Source organism: Marmota marmota, unplaced genomic scaffold (genome assembly GCF_001458135.2).
Source record: "Marmota marmota marmota unplaced genomic scaffold, marMar, whole genome shotgun sequence".
In the NCBI taxonomy this organism is placed as follows: domain Eukaryota; kingdom Metazoa; phylum Chordata; class Mammalia; order Rodentia; family Sciuridae; genus Marmota; species Marmota marmota.
In genome coordinates, this window is record NW_026000225.1 from 1,792,459 (window position 1) to 1,812,227 (window position 19,769).

General features: G+C 45.0%; 1 protein-coding gene across 1 annotated transcript in view; it reads right to left on the minus strand.

Moving 5' to 3' along the window:
* The window catches only part of Ank1 (ankyrin 1), a 204,398-nt gene that overhangs the window by 10,814 nt on the left and 173,815 nt on the right, over positions 1–19,769 (minus strand). The window contains exons 33-36 of the mRNA XM_048792871.1: positions 19,415–19,546; positions 18,226–18,372; positions 5,438–5,996; positions 1,905–2,178 (exon numbers count right to left, since the gene is read on the minus strand). Coding sequence (XP_048648828.1) covers positions 1,905–2,178; positions 5,438–5,996; positions 18,226–18,372; positions 19,415–19,546 — 1,112 coding nt within the window. The remainder of the gene's footprint in view (positions 1–1,904; positions 2,179–5,437; positions 5,997–18,225; positions 18,373–19,414; positions 19,547–19,769) is intronic.

The following is a 19,769-nucleotide window of genomic DNA, read 5'->3' on the forward strand; positions in this document are numbered from 1 at the left end:
TCTTGGGGTCTTGTCAGCTGATTACTGACATCTGATTACTGACTGGTCCACACATCCAGTCACTCTGAGGCTAGGGAGATGATAGGGTTCTCCATTTTCAGGTTGGGCATGGTGGCCCTGATCACTCCTTCTGGTCATAAGAATGTGAAACTAGGAACCAAGTGATTGGGAGTCTCTTGTCCCTGATGTTGGTTCACTGGGTGACCCTGGACAAAGCCCTGGGCCTCCAAGGTCTTTAATTTCTTTCTCTGTAATCCAGGGACCTGGGTGGACAACCTAGAAGCATTCTCTCTGTGATTCCTTGGGGCTGTCCTGCTTTCTCCTCTGCTCCCCAATTTTCCTCTCACTAAGGGATAACTGCAGAGGGGCAGTGGAAAAGAACACCCCGACACCTTTCTCTTTTCCTGGGGATCCAGAACAGACCCAATCAGGATCACCTGTGCTCTGGTAGGAGCAGGGGTAGATGCCAAGGAACAGCCTGATGGAAAAGAATGCACTGGGGTGGATTGAGGTTAAAAATGAACACAGCTGTCTGTCCTGCCCAAGTGCACATACTTGGCAGACAAGCTTTCTAAATAAAACCCTATTTAATTCCTAGCAGTTCTTTATAGCCAGCAGCTCACAATCATTGTAGAGTCAACCTAGTCCTGGAGTCCTCAAAGGTTTTCTGCCAAGGCTAAGGTTCAGGGAGTAAAAAGGGGGAGAGAAAGATAGAAATAGGAAGGACAGGCTGAGAAAACGGTTCCTGGATTAGGAAGTGGTGCTGGGTGAAAAGAGAAAGTGACCAAGATGCTCAGCACATAGCAGCTATATCCATATTAAAAATGCATACATACAGAATGGCAATGCAGTTTTATAAGGATATATAAATCAAAAAGACACATATTAGTAAGATGTCTCAGATTTGCTTCAAAATAATGTGTGGGGGGAGAGGATTGCGGTTCAGGTAAAATAAGACTGGCCATGAGTGAGTAACCATGGAAGGTGGGAAGAGGGAGGGAGGATTGGAGAAAAGAAAGGGAGAAAAATGCAGGGAAAATCCAAAGAGAGGATGAGAAGCACAAGAAAGGAAGGGAAGGAAGGAGGGAGGGAGACACACAAGAAATCAGGAGGAGCAGAGAAGTGAACCATCTCTACCTGACCACCTCCCAACCCATAAGCCACCCCAAAAAGACACAGGATTCCAGAGCTGGATGAGCTCTGTGATATTCCAATCAAGTCCTCATTTACCCAAGAGGACATGGAGGTGCTGAGAAGAGAATGGCTTGTGCATGGTCATACAGACCAGTCAGCCTAATGCCCAGTTCTCCCGTTTGGCTCTAAGCCCTTTCTAAAACACAATGGGCAACAAAAGCAGAGTAGAGTATAGGAAGGGGGCCAAGGGGAAGGAGGAAGGGAAAGAAAGAGGAGACACTGAGGGAAAAAATAGACCAAATTCTGTTACGTGCACGTGCAAGTTCATAACAACCAATTCCCCTGTTATGTATCATTATATACCAATTAAAACAACTTAGCATGACCAACAAAGAAAACTAACAAAACCCAAGGTATTGGGGTCACTAAAGGCTTAGCTCAAACCCTCCTGGGCAAGTGAGGCCTTGGGCAAGCTGCCCAAACATTCTGATCATCATTGGCCAAAGGGGAATGAGCACCAGGCTGCCATGTTGTTGAGATGGATGACAACTACTCTGTGAGGCCACCCTTCCTCCAGTAGAGGTCAAGGAGGCAGAGAGGTGGACTGCGACCTTGAGTCCTTACTCTTAGAGAACGCAAGGTCTCCACTGCAATTTTTAAAGAAAGGACACAGCTTGCTGTTGAGAGCCACAGCCAAGTCGGGGTTGCCTCAGGGCTTCTTTTCTGATGCTGGAAAAGAGCAAGGGGAGAAGGCTCCCTGTGGGCCTCACCTGCATCACCTGGGAGAAGATGCTCCCGGCCGCCTGCAACCACTCCGTGTGGCCCTGTTGGCTCTGTTCCCTGTCTGCCTGGGAGCTCCCCACCTCTGGCTGTTCCATCCGCATGTGTTCATACTCCTGAGACCCGCTGGGCTCCAGCCCTCCGACAGTGGTGATGGTTCTCTGGAATGAGTGTGGGCCTTGCGTGACTTCCTCTTGCCAGGAGCTTTGGGCAGCATCTTGCAGGTATGTGACTATGGAGCCTTCTTTTTCCCAGTCGTGTGGTCTGGGGTCCAGGCCAGATGATTGATGTTCAGGGAGAAAGAAAGGACAACGGTCATCTTTCGGTCTGTGCTCTCCCAGATGATCCCCATCCCCATCTAAGGCTCATCCAGGGCACAGCCTATACTGTCTTCTACCTCTATGGAGAGCATGAGCAAGTCACTGAGCTGACCACTCTGGGGAGGAGGCACATGTGGCCTATTCCTGCCATCAGGTACAGAGGGCAACGGACACCAGAACAATGGTCCCTCCTTTTAAGTTAAGTGCTCTCTTCTCTGGGCTCCTGAGGCACCTTGCTCGATGATGGTTCAGTTCCTGGGGTCTCCACAGCCATCATCTTGCATCCCCAGACTGTCTCCCACCCCACCCTCTAAGTCACTGGATAGTCCTTATCTGAAGGGTGATCACTCTCTCCTCTTCAAACATATCTTATGGCTTCCAGAATATCACATTTGCCTGGTCTCCCCCTCCCTCTAGTGCCACTCCTTCTTACTGGCCTTTGCTGGGTCCCCCTAACTTCCAGGACTTCTGAGTACTGGAGAGCATGGGGTTCCATTTGCAGATCTCACGGCTAGCTCCCTCTTTAAGGGAGCTTCTCCCGCTCATGGTGGGAAACCCTGTCCAGATGCTCATCATGCTCAGCTTGGAACCCTTTCTTGAACTTCAGATGTGTATTTACACGTTCCTTCCCCACATCTCTACTCTGGCTCTCCAACAGGATCTCAAGGACAGCAGGATGGGATCCGCAATGAGGATCCAGCTCCACGCCCGTTCCACCCAGTTGTCCTCACTACAGTCCTGAGGTTATGAAGGACGAAGTCACCTTCATCCTTGCAGTTGCCAGTTGGAGGGAATCTGCCCTCCTTGTCTCCTTTCTCCCACACTCCACATCATATTAATCAGTGAGTCTTTGGAGTTCAACTCTCAAAATATAACCTAAACTCAACCATTTCTCACCACACCCTGATGCCTCTTGGTCCACGTCACCATCAACTCCTGCCTCCTAACTCTCCTCCCTGCCCTCACCCTGGTCGCATCAAGCTCTTCAAGGCAATAGCCAGGGCATACTACTCCTTCTGCTCAACGTCCTTCAGGGGCTCCCCATCCTACCCTGGAAAGGCCATTTTTCTTAGGACCTCAAGGCCCCACATGTTTGGCCTCATCACCCTGTTCACTCGGCCCCGAGGCTCTATGACCTTCTCAGTGTCCCCTGCATCTTACCAAGCATGCTCCAGGTCACAGCATGAGCACTAGCTAGGCCTTCTTATGGGCCTAAGACACACTCCCTTATTTCCTCTAAGTCTTAACTAAATGTCCCTCCCAAGGGGTTCCCTGGCCACCCTATCTATAATTTCAACCCTCTGCCTCTCCATACAGATACCTATCTCCTAATTCCCTTCTCTTATTTTTCCTTTAGCACTTTCAGTATCCAACATTTCTATTTTCATTAAAGTCACCTTGATATCCAAGAAATCCATGAATGTTCAATGTTAGATAAAATGGCATAGTATTCAAATAGAACTTACACATAATCCCTTTGCACATTTTAAATCATCTCAAGAATGCGTATACTACCTAATACAATGTAGATGTTATGTAAATAGTTGCTATGCTATATTGTTTAGGGAATGATTATAAGAAAAAAGTCTGCACATGTTCAGTACAGATGCATTTTTCCCTAATGTATTTGATCCATGATTGATTAAAACTATGGACTTGGAACCCATGAATATGAAGGCCAGTGGTACTTCTAATTTTATTTCCTTTTATCTTGTTTCTTGTCAATTTCCCCACTAGAACATAAGCTTCTTGCACAGACTTTTGTCTGATTTGTTCAATGCCATCTCATCAGAACTTAGCCACTTTTTACAGGTGCCTGGTACACAGTAGGTGCTCTATAAACATTGTTAGTTTGAGTGAATGAAATTCACGTGTTGAAGTGGATGGATGACCAAGGTCACAGAACCTGGCAGTGATATAACAAGGCCTAGAATCCAGGTCTTCTGACTCCCTGTTCAGTACTCCTGCTGTTACAACAGGAAGTGGCCAGCACACCGGAAGCGTTCCATAAATGTGTGTGGACAGAATGGCTATCCAAAATGCCAGCATTTTACTCTGAACACTTGTGCTCAGTCTATCCAATTCTCCACTCTCATGGAAGAATCAGTTTAGGAGACAAAATGAATTCTTTGCTGTCTCATCTTTTAAATGGCTTTCTTTTCCCTCCCACTTGGGATTTGGTCAAGCCTACCTGAGTCTCTGAGGGGCCACAGAACAAGGTAGTGGGAAAAGGAAGTGAGAACAGTTTCCTCGTGGTCTGGCTATTCCTGAGCTCACGGGGTGGCCACAGCCTTCTTCTGGAAGCACAGGAACCATCTCCTTGCTTTAGGGAAAACTTATGGAGCAAAGCAACATGGAGGAAAGGGCCTTCATCCTTCTCTTCCTGTTCCAGTCCAGGGAGGCCAAAGCGATACCCAGATCATGCCTGCCTCTTCTCTCTCTGCCACCGCAAGGAACTCTCTCACCTCTGAGCCCTTTTCTGTACTCGGCGAAGTGGGGGGGTTCCACTGCTAGAACAGCGAGAGTTCAAAGGTACACCGGCTCCCAGTGTCCGGAGGGCACGAGTTCTCTTGCCTGAACTACTGGAGCTGCTTCCTTGCCCCTGGCACGGTGTCCTGCCTTCCCAGCACAGGATGCTTGGCAAGGAGAACCACCATTTCAGAGCCGTTGAAAGCTCTGTCCTGTCTAGATAAACCCATCAGTCTCTTTCTTTCAGAGGGGATAAGTAGAAAGGCCACCATTATCAGTGGAATCACATGCAGGCTGTGTGACTGCACACAAATAACTTCCCTGGGCCCCAGCGCTTCGAGGTGTCTAAATATGGCCTTCAACAGCAAACCCGCAGTGGTGAGAGGCATCCAGAGCACTGAGCTCCAGCAGCGCCCTGCAGTCATGGGTCTTCCCAAGTCTTAGGATCCACCTCCCACTCTCCCTTGTCCTGACACCTTTCAGGGTCTCTCCTTCTGGCCACACCCAGGGAGTGTCTTGGCAAGGAAGTGGCCTTTGCAGATCACAGCTCGATTCTCATGGACAGTGGCTTTGGGAAGCAAGCTGGTGCCCTGCTAAATGCTCCAGGGCATTTGAACATAGGGTCCAGGATAGTAGCAGCATTTAAGCATTCCCTCTGGGCTCACCGCCATGCACAACCTTACCCAGAAGCCCAGGAAGATGAAAGGGACCTCCGCCACCGCAGCGGCCCTTACCTGTCCTGGCTCCTCTCCAGCACCTGACTCACATGGGGCGAGTCTGTGACTCGGGCTTGCACCCTCTGCTGGCCTGAAACAAGAGACACTTCATTCTCTGAATCCTGCCCTGCACCTGTCGAGTCCTCCTGCCTCTTATAACCTGGCAGCTTCTCTTCTGACCTCTGACCTTCCTCCTGGTCAAGAATATCGATAAGGCCATTTGTGGCATCTGAATCCACTGTGTCGTCCTCCACAAGGTCCAGAGAGCCCAGCTCCGGGCCCCGAGGTTCCTCTGAGAGCGGCCCCTCCAACTTCCACTCGTGGCCGGTGGCATCAGAGTCCTCGGCCTTGCTGCACTCCAGAGAGGAGTCCTCAGCAGTGACCAGGGAGGGCGTGAGGCCTGCGGACCACACCTGCATGTCAGACATCTCCAACATGGTGTCATGCTCCGTGGCTGCTAAGGGGATGGCGTCTATGACGGCCACCTCGTTCCAGTACTGGTCTGCACGCAGCGGAGAGGGGAGCGCGTAGTGCAGGGAGGCAGGGGACAGCAGCTCGTCCTGCAGCGAGGAGTAACCTGGATGGGCAGACAGAGGGCGACATGCTCCAGAAGTGATTTTTGTCACACTCGCTTACGTGCAAATCCACACACACGCGCACACACAGGCACGGCCACGGAGATGCATGCGCGGGGCGGGGGGGCTTTCCAAGCTCCAAGTCCAATGCTCAGGCCTTGTGGCTGATGCTTGGGACACTGGCAAGAGAAACAAGGCTCTGAGCTGGGTAGGGGGCAGCCAGGGATTGAGGACAGAAGGCGTGGCAGGCTCCTTTGCTGGATGGCAAAGAAAAGATATTGGAATTCTTTCACATCTAATTCAGAGCACTAGATAAAGAAGGCTTTATCCAAAGGACTTGTGCTCCCATCTGTTTCTGATCAGATGAAAAGGCCACTTCTCCTTGGCTGGGCAGGAGTTAATGTTGTTCTTTGCTCAAAACTTCACGTTAGCACAGTCCTTAGGGTCCTGTTAGAAATGTACCTTAAAGGGAGGGTACAGCCCACCCAGGACCAGGGCCAGGAACCAGGCTGCCTTGGAGGGGTCTAATAGGGTACACTGAACATCCACAGACCTCAGTGCGGTGGTGAAATGGGAAACAGGCTTCTGGTTTGGCATGAAGTGACTTTTCCTCAAGATGCATATTGGTTCCAGAAACTCTGATCTACAGTGGCACAGGTGAGGGTTCTAAGGGTTCAAAAATGGGGGCAAGGTCAGAGGGCACCATGAGGCACCAGGTGCATCTGCCCCTAAGCTCCTCCTCCGCAGGCCCTGAGCTGCGCATCTAGTTCTGGGTCAGCAGTGACCTGGTGGGACTAGAACCAGCTAGCTCAGGCCCCCAAGTGCATGGCTCTGTAGTCACTACAGCTACTTCCCACACCTGTTTCTCACGGCCTGGCCTGGACATGAGTCTTTGACAGCATTCTGGCTGGCTTTGATAATGGCTCCTGATGTTCAGAAGTGACTACAAAACACAGTAAGCAGCACATCTACACGTGCAGGGAATTTGTGTGTGTGTGTGTGGGATGTCAGTGCTCTTTTGGGGGGTCTAGAGTGCTCCTCTATCCAGGGGTCAAAAGGACCTTGATTTCCCTTCAGAGCAGCTGCCTGTCAATCTGGGAGTCGGAGAAGAGACTAGAAGACAAGACTCCATTTGTCTCAGCTCAACCAGAAAACCAGGGAGCAGGCGTGTGCCCAGAACCACTCAAGATGCAGCAGAACTGAAGGAGGTCCCTGCAGTGGGGAGAGATAAGCCTTGCAGAGTGTCTAGGGACCTTCCTTGTTGTTCAAAGTGACACTCCAGCCAAGCTTCCAAATCTTCAATCTGCCAGCCACTCCTCCCAAACCCACAACCAACAATCTTCCAGTTTAGACCTCTGTTCTATCTATCCTAACCAAGCGGGCTCCTCTTGTTTGTTCCGCCTCTGCTCTGGGTCACAGTGCCTGCCCTCCCCTTGCCTCTACTCTGACAGTACTACCTTTATTCATCTGCCTGCTCAACCCAACCATTCACTGATGTCCAATTACATGCGAGGTGCTAAGCTAGAGGCTTGAGGATTACAAACACAAACTCACACACATTGACAGGTTTTCTTTAACATATTTTCCCAACATCTATAGTTCATCTTGGTTCTCCCATCTTTAAACCTATCCTGTGGCCCCTCACTGAGTTGGCCAAAGGAACTGTTAACCTATGAAGACAGGGATGATGTCTATCCTTTCCTCCCACTTGCCCAGAACAGGGTTGCGAAGCCACTGGTCCCATGATAATTGCAGAGTTCTCTGGATTTGTGAGGGAACCCTGCAGCCAGAACAGAAAGACCTCACTGCTGTTGAGTGAACCACCACTGCTAACATTTACCTGTGTGTCCAGTGTGACATGAGCCAGGCCATGTGCTTGACATGCTTTAATGCTCTTAAAATTCCCAGGAGAGTTTTCTTCCTGACTTATTTCTATGAATCTAGGTGGCTTCAAGTCCCAAAACTAAGGGAAAGGGGAGAGACCACAAGGGGTGGCTGGGGGTCAGTTGCACGGTGGCTCTGGCCAAACTGGGAGGAACAAAAACTTGGCAGTAGAGTAGGTGAAACAGGTAGGTCAAACCTTACCCTGTTATTAACTCCAGGTCACCATTTGTGAAACTGTTACCTGAGGAATTGGGAAACCAGGAGCAACAGCTTTCTGACACTTCGCAAACATGAGCAGAAAATTCTAGAGTTGTGTGATTGCTATTTTTCTTTTCTTTCTCACTAGCATTATTATTCTAATCCTATCATCTATTGTGCATTTCTTTAGTACAAACATATATAACATTATTTCTAATTATTACAACTCTACAAGGGAAGTAATAGTGTTTCTGCTTTATAGATGAGGAAACCAGAGGTTTTGCAACTTGCTTAAGATTACACAGCTAGTAAGTGCAATGCTTCTAGTAGATTTTGCCATTAATCTCTTTTCAACATAGCTTTACTGAGGTTATAGTTGAATGTAATAAATGCCTATGTTTGAAGTAGATACATTCTAACACGTGAATGTGTCCATGAAGCCATCACCACAGTGAACAAAGAGGATGTACCATCCCAGAAGTCTTCCCATGCATCTCTCTAATCTCACCCTCCCTGGCTCCACCCATTCATTCCCTGGCAATCGCCAATCTGTTTTCCATCACCATTTGTTAGTTTGCTTCTCCTAGGATTTTATATAAATGGAATAAGAACAGTTCATACTCTTTTTTTTGGGTCTGATTTCTTTCATTCAGTCTAATCATTTGGGTTTCATCCATGCAGTTGTATCAATAATTCATCCATATTTGTTGCTGAGCCATCGCCCATTGGACGGATATACCAGAATTTGTATATCCTGCTAATGGACACTTGGGTTGCTTCCAGTTTAGGATATTACAAATAAAGCTGATAGTCTGTATAAATATATGACTTTCTTTTCTTTTGGACAAATACCTCAGAGTAGAATGGCTGGATTATAAGGTATGTATATGTTTAAAGTTTTTAAAGAAAGAACCAATGTGTTTTTCAAAGTAGTTGTGTCATTTTATATTCCCAACAGCAGTATAAGAAAATTCTGGTTTCTCCATGTTGTCATTAACACTTGGCATGGTCAGCCTTTTTATTTTAATCATTCTTATAGGCGTATAATGGCATTTCATTGTAGTTAGTTTTCTTTCTTCTTTCCTTCATCTCTCTCCTCTCTCCTTCCCTCCATTCTCCTCCTTCCTTCCTCTCTCCTCCCCTCCCCCTCTTCTTTCTTTCTTTTTGGGGTGCTGGGACATTTCTTGGTGGTGCTGGAGAATTTGTAGTGCTGGGGCAGCTAGGAAAGCATTCTACCACTGAGCTACCTCCCTGATCCTCCTTCTAGTTTTGTTTTCCCCAATGATTAATTATATTTTAGCATCTTCTCATGTGCTTCTTTGCCATCTGTATACATTCTGGGTTAAGTCTTCAAATCTTTTGTCCATTCTGAAACTTTAGTTGTTTTCTTATTAATGTGATTTTTTGGGGGGGGAGGGTGGGCATAGAGATTGAACACAGGAGCATACTACTGAACTACATCTCCAGCCCTTTTTATTTTTAAGACAGGGTCTTGATAAGCTGCTGATGGTCTTGCTAAGTTGCTAAGGCTGGTCTCAAACTGAAGGTCTTCCTGCTTCAGCCTGCTGAGGAGCTGGGATTACAGGTATATCCTAGCAGGCCTGGTTTATTACTGAGTTTTGAGAATTCTTTATGTGTTCTGGATACATGCTATTTAATTACTTGCCAATATTTTTTCCTAGTCTGTACCTTGTCTTTTCATTTTTTTTTACTAGTGTAGTTTGAAGAGAACCACATTTTAATCTTGATGAAATACAATTTACCGATTTTTTCTTCTATGGATTATACTTCTGGTGTCTTTATTTAAGAATTCTTTCACTTACCCATGATTCCTAGTTTTTTTCTTATGCTTTCTTTAGTAAGTTTTATAGTTTTAGTTTTACATTTAATCTATGATCCATTTTGAGTTAATTTGTAAGGTATAAACCTAAATTCATCTTAGTTTAAATTTTTGCATAAATGTTCATAAAAGTTATTGGCCTGTAATTTCTTTTTCTTGGAATGTCTTTTGTTTTTTTCAATATCAGGGGAATGTTTGCCTCACGGAATTAGCTACAAAGTACTATCTCCTTTTCAATTTTCTAAGTTATTTCTTCCTAAAATGTTTGGTAAAATTTACCAGAGAAGCCACAGGGGCTTGGAATTTTCTTCATTGAAATGTTTTAAATCATAAATTTAATTTCTTTCATTTATATAAGGCTACTGAGATGATTCATTTCTTCCCAGGGAAGTTTTGATAATCTGTATCTTTGAAGGAATTTATCAATTTCATCTGGGCTTTCAAATTTATGACACAAAACTGTCATAAGCCCTTTACTAATCCTTTTGCTACCTGTAGAATCTGTAATAACATCACCTCTCTTATTCTAGGCATTGGAAAATTTTGTCTTCTCTTTTTTTCTGATCAATTTGGCTGAAAATTTATCAATTTTACTGATCTTTTCAGAGCACCAGGTTTTGGTGTCATAGATTTTCTCTGGAGTTTTCCTTTGGATTTCACTGATTTACACATCTTAATTATTCCCTGCCTTCTCCTTACTTTGGGTTTAATTTGCTTCTTCTTTTCTCATTTCTTAAGGTGGAAGGTGAGGTCATTAATTAGAGAACTTTTCTCTTTCCTAATGTGGACATTTAGTTACATAAATTTCCCCCTAAGCACTATTTTTGTGACATCCCATATATTTTGATATCTTGTGTTTTTATTTTCATTTGATTCAAAATATTTTCTAATTTCCCTTTTGCTTTATTCTTTGATTTATGGATTATTTAGATGTATATTATTTAGCTTCTACAATTAAAAGCATAAAAAAGAGCCCACAGAATGAGTGCAAATCTTTGCCAGCCACTCTTCTGACAATGAATTAATATCCAGAATACATAAAGAACTCAAAAAACTTAATACTAAGTTGGGCACAGAGGTGCACGCCTGTAATCTCAGAGGCTCAGGAAGCTGAGGGAGGAGGATGGAAACTTCAAGGCCAGCCCCAGCAATTTAGCAAGGCTGTAACCAATTTGGTAAGACCCCTGTCTCTAAATAAAATACAAAAAAGGGCTGAGGATGTGGCTTAGTGTTTAAGTGCCCCTGGGTTCGATCCCCAGTACCAAAACAAACAAACACACAACAACAACAAAAATAAAAAAAAACTTAATTCCAACAAACCAACAAATACCCTGATCAATAAATGGGCAAATGAACTAAACAGTTCTCAAAAGCAATAATGCAAATGGCCAAAAAATGTACAAAAAAATGTTCAGTATTCTTAACAATCAGAAACATGTAAATCAAACTACCCTGAAACTTCATCTCTCCCCAGTCGAATGGCAGTCATCAAGAATACAAATTAAATGCTGGCAAGGACATGGGGAAAAAGGAACGATTACACATTATTGTTGGGACTGCAACTTAGTACAATCAAAAGATTGTACCAATTCCTCAAAAGACTAAGAATGGAACCATCACATGACCCAGCAATTACATTCCTTGATATTTATCTAAAAGAACTGAAGTCAGCTTATTATAGTGATACCTCTGTTCCAATATTTATAGCAGTTCAATTCTCAATAGCCAAGTTACAGAACTAGCCTAGATAGCCGCCAGCAGATGAACAGATAAAGAAAATGTGGTATGTATACAGAATGAAGTTCTCCTCAGCCATTAAGAAGAATGAAATTATGTCATTTGCTGGTAAATGGGTAGAACTGGAGAACATCACGATAAATGAAATGAGCCAGACTCAAGAAGTCAAGGGTCGAATGTTTTCTCTCATATGTGGAACATAGAAATAAGGAGTTTAAAAAAGAGGATCTCACAAAAATAGAAGGGATAATAGTAGAATAGAGGAAGGGGACCATGGGGAGGGAGGAAGAGAGAAAAACGGGAAGTACCGAGGAATGAAATGGAGCAAATTGTCATGTGCATACATGAATATGTCAAAATGAAACTCAATATTATGTATAATGCACTAATAAAAATTTTAATAAAGCATATTATTTAGTTTCTAAATGTTTGTGATTTTCCAAGTAGAATTCTATTGTTGATTTCTAATTTAATTACATGGTGATCAAAACACTGTGTTTGACTTGAATTCTTTTAGATGCACTGAGATATATTTTATCTATTTTGATGTACTTATTAGCTATAACTCTTTGTAATATTACTTAAACACATCACAGTCTACCTGGAGTGATATTAAAACAGTTGGCATACAACATAAGAACTTTATCATAGTACCCTTCAGTTTTTCTGTCCTGACTTTTGTGTTACTGTTTTTGACATTTGGCTTTTAAATGTGTTATAAACCCAGTGTTGTGCTTTTGTTATTTTTTTGTTCAGCGGGTTATTTTTAGAGATTTAAATAATGGGAAAATAAATCTTATGCATTTATCTTTGCAGTTAACATTTTTGGGACCTGTTCATTCCTTCATGTAGATCAATATTTCTGTCTGATATCATTTTCCTTTGGCCTGAAGGACTTTTTTTAAAAAAACATTGTCGATAGCATAGATCTCCTTGTGATCAAATATTTCGTTGTTTTTTTTTTTTTTTAATGTCTAGAAAAGTCTTTACCTTCAATTTGAAAGTTACTTTTGCTGGGTATAGAAGTCAAGGCTATTTCCTTCTCCGTTTGTGTGTGTGTGTGTGTGTGTGTGTGTGTGTTGCTGGGGATCAAAACCAGGGTTTTGTACATACTAGGCAAATACTCTGCTACCTACCACCTCCAGAACTACTCTTTTCTTCTTTAAATATGTGGTCTATTTTGAATCCACCATCTTTTTGTTTGTATTGTTTCCAGTAAGACATCTGCTGTCATCCTTATTTTTGCTTCCTGTACCAAAACACCTTTCATTCTCTGTTTTTAAGAGAATCGTTGGCTTTGACTAGTTTATTTACAGTGTGCCTCAGTATAGTTGCCTGCATGTTTCTTGTGCATGGGTTTCATTATACTGCTTGAATCTATGTACCATTTTCATCAAATTTGGAAAAATTTCAGCCATGAATACTCTTCCTCTTCTCTTCACTGTTGGGAACTCTAATATCTTGGGTCTCTTGAAATTGCCTGATGCATTTTTAAAAAATTCCTTTTCTTTATGTATTTCACATTGGAGAGTTTCTGTTACTATGTCGTGAAGTTCACTGATCTTTTCTTCTGCAAGGTCTAGGGCCTAATCCTATCCAGCATAGCTTTCATACATTCTAGTTTTATCTCCAGAAGGATAGTTTGTGTCTTTTAAAAATATCTTCTGTGTCTCTTCTGGGCTTTTTGTGAAATCCCATTATAATAAATATTTACTATCCTTCTCTGCTCATTTTAACATCCTTGCCTGTTCTGGGTCAGTTTCAATTGATTGCTTTTCTCCTCATTATGGATTGTTTTCCTGCCTCTTTATTTCTGATAATCTTTAATTGGATGCCAGACATTATGAATTTTACCTTTTTGGGAGATGGATATTTTTCTAATCATATAAATATTCTTGAGTTTTGTTCTGTTATGCAGTTAATTGGAAGCAGTTTGAACCTTTTGTGTTTTCTTTCAAGATTTATTAGATGGGGGCTAGGGATGCAGCTCAGAGGTAGAGCACTTGCCTAGCACTCTTGAGGCCCTGGGTTCTATCTCTAGCACCAAAGAATTTATTAGGTGGAAATTTTTTCAACTATGGTTAATTATTCCCCATTTCTGAGGCAGTGTTTCTTTGCTCCCTACCAATGTCTGTGAATTATCAGTTTGACTGCACAGAACAGCTGGTTAATACTCAAATGAAACTTTTGGGGGACTTTCTGCAGATCTCCAGAGTTTTCTACCTGTGTAGCTAGTATACCACTCTAGGCCTCTGTCTTGGGAGTTCTTGTTGCCGTGGTCTCTCTGATCTTAGGGGCGTCTCAGCTCAGGGAGTCTCCCGGGTTTCCCTAGAAACCTTTCAAGGCAATTGGAGGACTCACCTTGTTTACTTCCCATGCCTCATGAGTCTCTGTCCTTGGCTGCCTGGTATCCAATGCCTTGAAAATGATGGTTTCCTACATTTGTTTTTGTGGCTTTAAGAAGGAGGGTATGCCCAGTTCCTGTTATTCCATCTTGGCAAGAAGTGTAAACAGCACCTCAGATACTGCCAGATGGCCATGTTGTCACTCCCAGGAATGTCAGAAAAACTCAAGAAGAAGGAGGAGAATGTAGCTTTGCTGGCCACAGAACACCTGAGGCTCTTCTTGGGTACCTTTTGTGAATTTTCCACCTTGAAACTTTTATAACATTCACTTAAATGGAATTTCACCAAATGAAAATATGTGAGTGAGGAGAGCACATGCAGCCTCTGCCAGGAATTCCTACTTGCCAGCACCCCAGATCTTCTCTCACCCATGACCAGTCTTTAGGTATATGCCTGGCTCTCCCTCTGTTTCCACAGGGTCCCACCCACCTACACAGACTTAGATTTGAGGCTTGTGGGCATGACTATCAGGTTGGAGTGATGTTCAGTATGGCCCCATGCATCCTGTGAGGAACACCTCACAAGGTCAGGGTGGATCTGACTACCATCTGAGTGTCCTGAGTTTTAGAAATGTCTGTCTCCCTAGGATTCTCTTGTAGCCCTAACTCACTTGGGTCACCAGTCCATCTCTCAGTCTAGAGGCTTCTCATTTGGGGTTAAATGTTGGTGAACCCAGGTAAAAGGCCACCATACATATTGCTTGGGGCAGAGTATGGTCAGGTGACTTCTCTCAGATCATTACCCTGGTCTCTCTAACTTAGATGTAATAATTATCTTGTTAATTTAGTGTTAATAGCAAACAAAAGGGGTGGACAGGCAACCTGGCCTCAGACAGGAGCCACACGTCACTAGTCATGTTAAGAGATGATATTTATAAAACAAATTTTATTTTCAAGTAGACATTAATAGTTGTCCAATTCATCAAATCAAATGGAGTTGACATGGGTGTGAATTGCCCCATTTTTCCCCTTTCATATAAATCTGATTTTCAGGAGCATGTTATTTATTTTTTTAATAGGTAATTTTTACCCATGTCTAGTCCATGGGCCTGGGGTAATTCCCTCCTCTGTAGAAGAAATTAACTGGCCTTTTCACCCCTCCCCTTTGCTCCAGCCAATGCAGGTGTATATGGCTGGCAGAGTCACTAGGCCAGGGGGATTTCTCCTCAGTGGGTTTTCTGCTTTCCTGAATCACCTGATGTTCTCAGACTCACAGGAATACATGCAACCCATTGCTGCCCTGAGTTCCTATGGCTTCAGAAGGAGGCTCAGACAAGTAGAGAAATAAGGTGCCAAGATGATGGTAGTGACCATTAGTACACAGAGCTGGGCTGGTACCAGAACAAGCTGTCACATGGTCCTGCCTGGGAGAGAGCCAGAGACCATGCAGAAGGGTGCTGCTTCTGCACCCTGTACCTTTGATCCCTCTTGCTTTATCTTTTCCAGACCAGAAGGGCACCCAGGTGGGAAGAGCCTTCCTGGGACAAGGGTAGGAAAAAACACATAGAAGCCAATTCTTGTGCCTAGAAGGTGGAATGGACCACGTCAGGCATCTGTTTATGAGCTTGGGCTGAGGGGAGGGCCCAGGCAGGGCAGAGAGCCCAGGCCTGTCAGGACACCTGCTGGAGCAGTGGGGACAGAGGGGCTGTGAGGCACTCAGGGGAGCCCAGAAGCACAGAAGCTTTTGACTTGTGACCATTTAAAATCAACAAAGCAGGAAAAGCAATCCTTTAAAAATGTTGTTAGATCATGTCACTCTTTTGCTTCAAACCCGCTGGACAAAATCCAGTGTCCTGATGGTAGTCTCCAGGGCTGCTCCCCTGTTGCCCCTCAGCCTCATGCCTGTCCTCTGTCTTTCTCTTTCTCTCCTGATACTTCTGTCCCTAGTTCCATAGACCCCTCAATTCTGTGAACATACCAGGCATGATGCCCTTCTGGAATGCTCTTTTCCTGATATTATTTATAAGGCTCACTCCCTCATCTCCTTCATGCCTTTGTTCAAATGCAATCACCCTCACCCCCCCTCACCCCCAATTCCTTATTCTGGTCTATTTTCTCCCATATCATTCTGGTGACTTGATAGCACATGACATAATTCCCTCACGTTATGACATCATTTGGTTCTCCCGATGGAAGACTGTGGATTTCATGAAGGTAGAGGTTTTTTTACTTGTCTATTCAAGAATTGATTTATCTCCCCTGCCTGGAACAAGGCCTGGCATGTAGTTGATGCTTGAAAAATATTAGCCAAATGGGTTGAATAACTGCAATAGAGCTCCTTCCACCAGACACAGGACGTGCAGAGACCCAGGCCACACAATGCTGCTTGGGCACTGAGGTCTCTAGGCCTGAGTCTTGTGGCCAATGGAGACTTTCCTTATTCAGACTCATGGAATTCTAATGTTCCATTAATCCTTTAAGTAATTAACTAGGGCACAGAAAAACCAAACTCTTGCAGATTTGACTCGACTAAAGTAAAATAGCACAAGGGATATTAAGAAGCCCACTCAGGGACCAGTACCTTGTCACTTGGATTTTCTGAAATTTGCAAGATTTCTCAATTACTCTCTATTTATCCATTTGTGGAAGAGAGCTGACCTACTTGGGAGGCCCTGCAATATTCTGGCTGAGTCTACTGCTGTGGGGACCAGCCGCAATCCCTGTAGGTGTGGACCATTGTCTTGGAGCATCTGAAGAGTGAGTGGAGCACACACAGTTGGCAGCCACTATGATGCATCACAGACAACATGCCATGCACACACGCACACACAGTATGTCCAGAGAGACAGCCATGAGACGCGTGGGGGTGGGCACTGGGAGTCCTTCGTGACATGCATCTCTGGAGGTTGACGGCTCTCATACACCTGGCCCAGGTGGAGACAGTGGAGACAGGAAGTGCAAGAGAATGAGTGAACCAGAGGTTAGGATGAGGTCAGAGGTAGAAGAGAAAGGTGTCAGGACATGATCAATAGAAGATGAGCTCTACACCTGGTGGCCCTAGATGGCATGTTTCACAGACACAGAACATGGAGAGAGAATGGGGAAGGGCTTGGCATGCACAGGCTCTGCCTGGCAGAAGAAGGCCCTGGGTCCGGCTCAGCCCAGACTCTCTGGCCATCACTGCCAGCATGATCATTTTTTTTTTGGCCCTTAAAACTAGGGTCTTAGGGAGCATTAACATTGCCATACAGCTGCACAGGGTGACATATCTGATACTGGAAGAAGATATTTCATAGAGCTAAAAATGTTTTCAAGTTCTGTAAAGAATCTTAGGGATCTAACCCAGCTGGTTTTAAAGGCGAGGAGACAGCTTGGCCACACAGGGAGTTGGCAGGAAGGACGGGACAGAACCCAGGCCTCCTGAAACACCACAGAGGGCTGAGGTTGAAGTGGCTCTTCTACTCGTTGCCCACTGGCTACAGAGGGCAGGTGAAAGGAAGGCATGGGAGCCCCCAGGCTCTGTGCCTTCCAGCTGTGCTGGTGGCTATTTTCACTGCTGCTTCAAAAAGAAGCAGCTGTGGGGTCCTGGGGCAAAGGCTGGGCCTCCAGGGCTGCCTCTCCTTGGGCTAGATCTCACTGGGGCTCCCTGCCATGTTGAACCACACCAAAAAGAGTGAAGGGAGACAGATGGAATGAGGAAAACAGAAAAGAAAGAGTTAAGGAAAGAGATAGGACTCAAACTAAAGGAAACCACTTAGCCTCCCCACGTGGCCACAGTGGGATTTCTTAAACAACATCCAGCTAATGCACACTGGACCTCGAACCAGAACCTTTGCTTTCCAACCACAGAACGTTCTAAAATAGGGACACCAATATCCCAGAGAGAGCCTATGCCTTGTGATGAGTGACACAGAAAGTTCATGGACTGTGGAGCAAGGGTCTAACCAGGTGCTTCCCAGACTCAAGCTCTTTCCCACCACATTCAGCCTTGCTGGGACCTCTGTGCTAGTGGTGAGGCCTGGGAGACACTCCACATGTGGTTACAGAGGCAGGTGGCATGGGGGAGTGTGCCCACCTGCACAGGTGTATGCCACCTGTCTCTCTTGCTTGTCTCTGTTCTCCATGGGGGAAAAATGGTTTGGAGGGAAAAGTGTCCTGGGAAGGGGCCTTGAGAGCTGGTGCCTGGAAGGTCCAGGCCAGCAGCTGCCTCCAACCAGAGGAAACTCACCATTCATCTGGGAGGGTGACAACGAGTAGTCCCGGTCCGCGTGCCGGCGGTCTGGCTTCAGATTGCAGCTCTGTCTGCCTGAGCCATCCAACATGTTCACTATCTCACTGCGGTCAATGTTCCGCAAAGCTGTGTACAGATTCTCCACTGTCAGAAGAAAGAAGAGAAGAGGCGCCTGAGGAGCAAATTCTCATGATTCTAGAGCAGCCAGGGATTGTTTTGCAGGCCTGAAAACTGGGCCAGGAGGATGATGGGAGAAGGGAGATGATCATTTTTTTTTTCAGAAGGTGAGGGACCCTACTTTTGTCCGAATCAACCCAAAATATTTCTTTTTTTTTTTTTTTGCTACAACAGATCTTTTCCAAAAACTAGCAGTGCCCATCACACCTTTTTTTTTTTTTCTTTTTTTGCAGGGCTAGTGACAACCTCATGAATGCTAGGCAGGTGTTCTGCCACTGAACTATACCTCCAACTCCTCAGCAAAGCATCCAAAGACTGATGTTTTGTAATCTAAGAGGAGTACAACAAGAAAATGAGGGTAAGAATGATTGGATTTTGTCCTTTTGAAATTCTGAGTCCTTGCCTGTTGATTTGAGATGCAAATGAAAACATTCAAATTTCTCTTAGTGTTGTTGAGGACAGGAATTTGGTTGAGGATACTTTGAAAAGAGGGTGAGTCAAATCTTTCCTCCATGTTGGACAAAGATGTGCCTGGGGACAGAACTGTTCCTTCTGGGATTTGGCCCACCCACACTCTGCTCTAAGCCAACACTCATTTGGATGAGAAGTCCAACAGGAAGACTGAAGATGAGTCGACATATATGCTGTCATCAGGGGGTGGGAGAAAGACTGAGGCCAAGATTCACTGGCAATATGTTCTAGCAGGATTGCCTGGAAGACCTTTTGGCTGTGAGTGGTGCGTGAGTGTGTGTGTACGTGTGTGTGTGTGTGTGTGTGTGTGTGTGTGTGAGAGAGAGAGAGAAAGAGAGAGAGAGAGAGAGAGAGAGAGAGACAGAGAGAGAGAGAGACAGAGAGAGAGAGAGACAGAGAGACAGAGAGGCAGAGAGGCAGAAATACAGAGATCACAAGGACCAGCATTAGGGGTGGAATTGGAAGGAAGAGCTACTTGGGCAAGAAGTAGGTCCTAGCAAGTCTGTGGAACGAGGCCTCCTCAGCTTGGGATACTGACTTTTTGCGTTTTCGCCTTCACGGACGATCCAGAGGTTCAACAAGGCTGTGCTCTGCTCCAACAAGGAGTTAGGGTTTTCTACACGGATCCTGTTGATGTCTTCCACACTGAACTGTAGCTCTCTGGCCAACTCTGCAAGCAAACACCAAGAGCAGATGTGAGCACAGGAAGTCAGAGCACTTTCCCTTTAGATTCGTTGTTTCTCCTCACCAGGGACCTGGTTGATACGCAGGAACCTACAGCTTTGTATGCCCAGAAAAACAGGGCAGGGGAGGGGTGTTCCGGAAATAGGTGTTGAAAGAATGATCAAGCAAGTAAATGAACAATGCCCTGCCTTTCTGGACTTCAGATACGA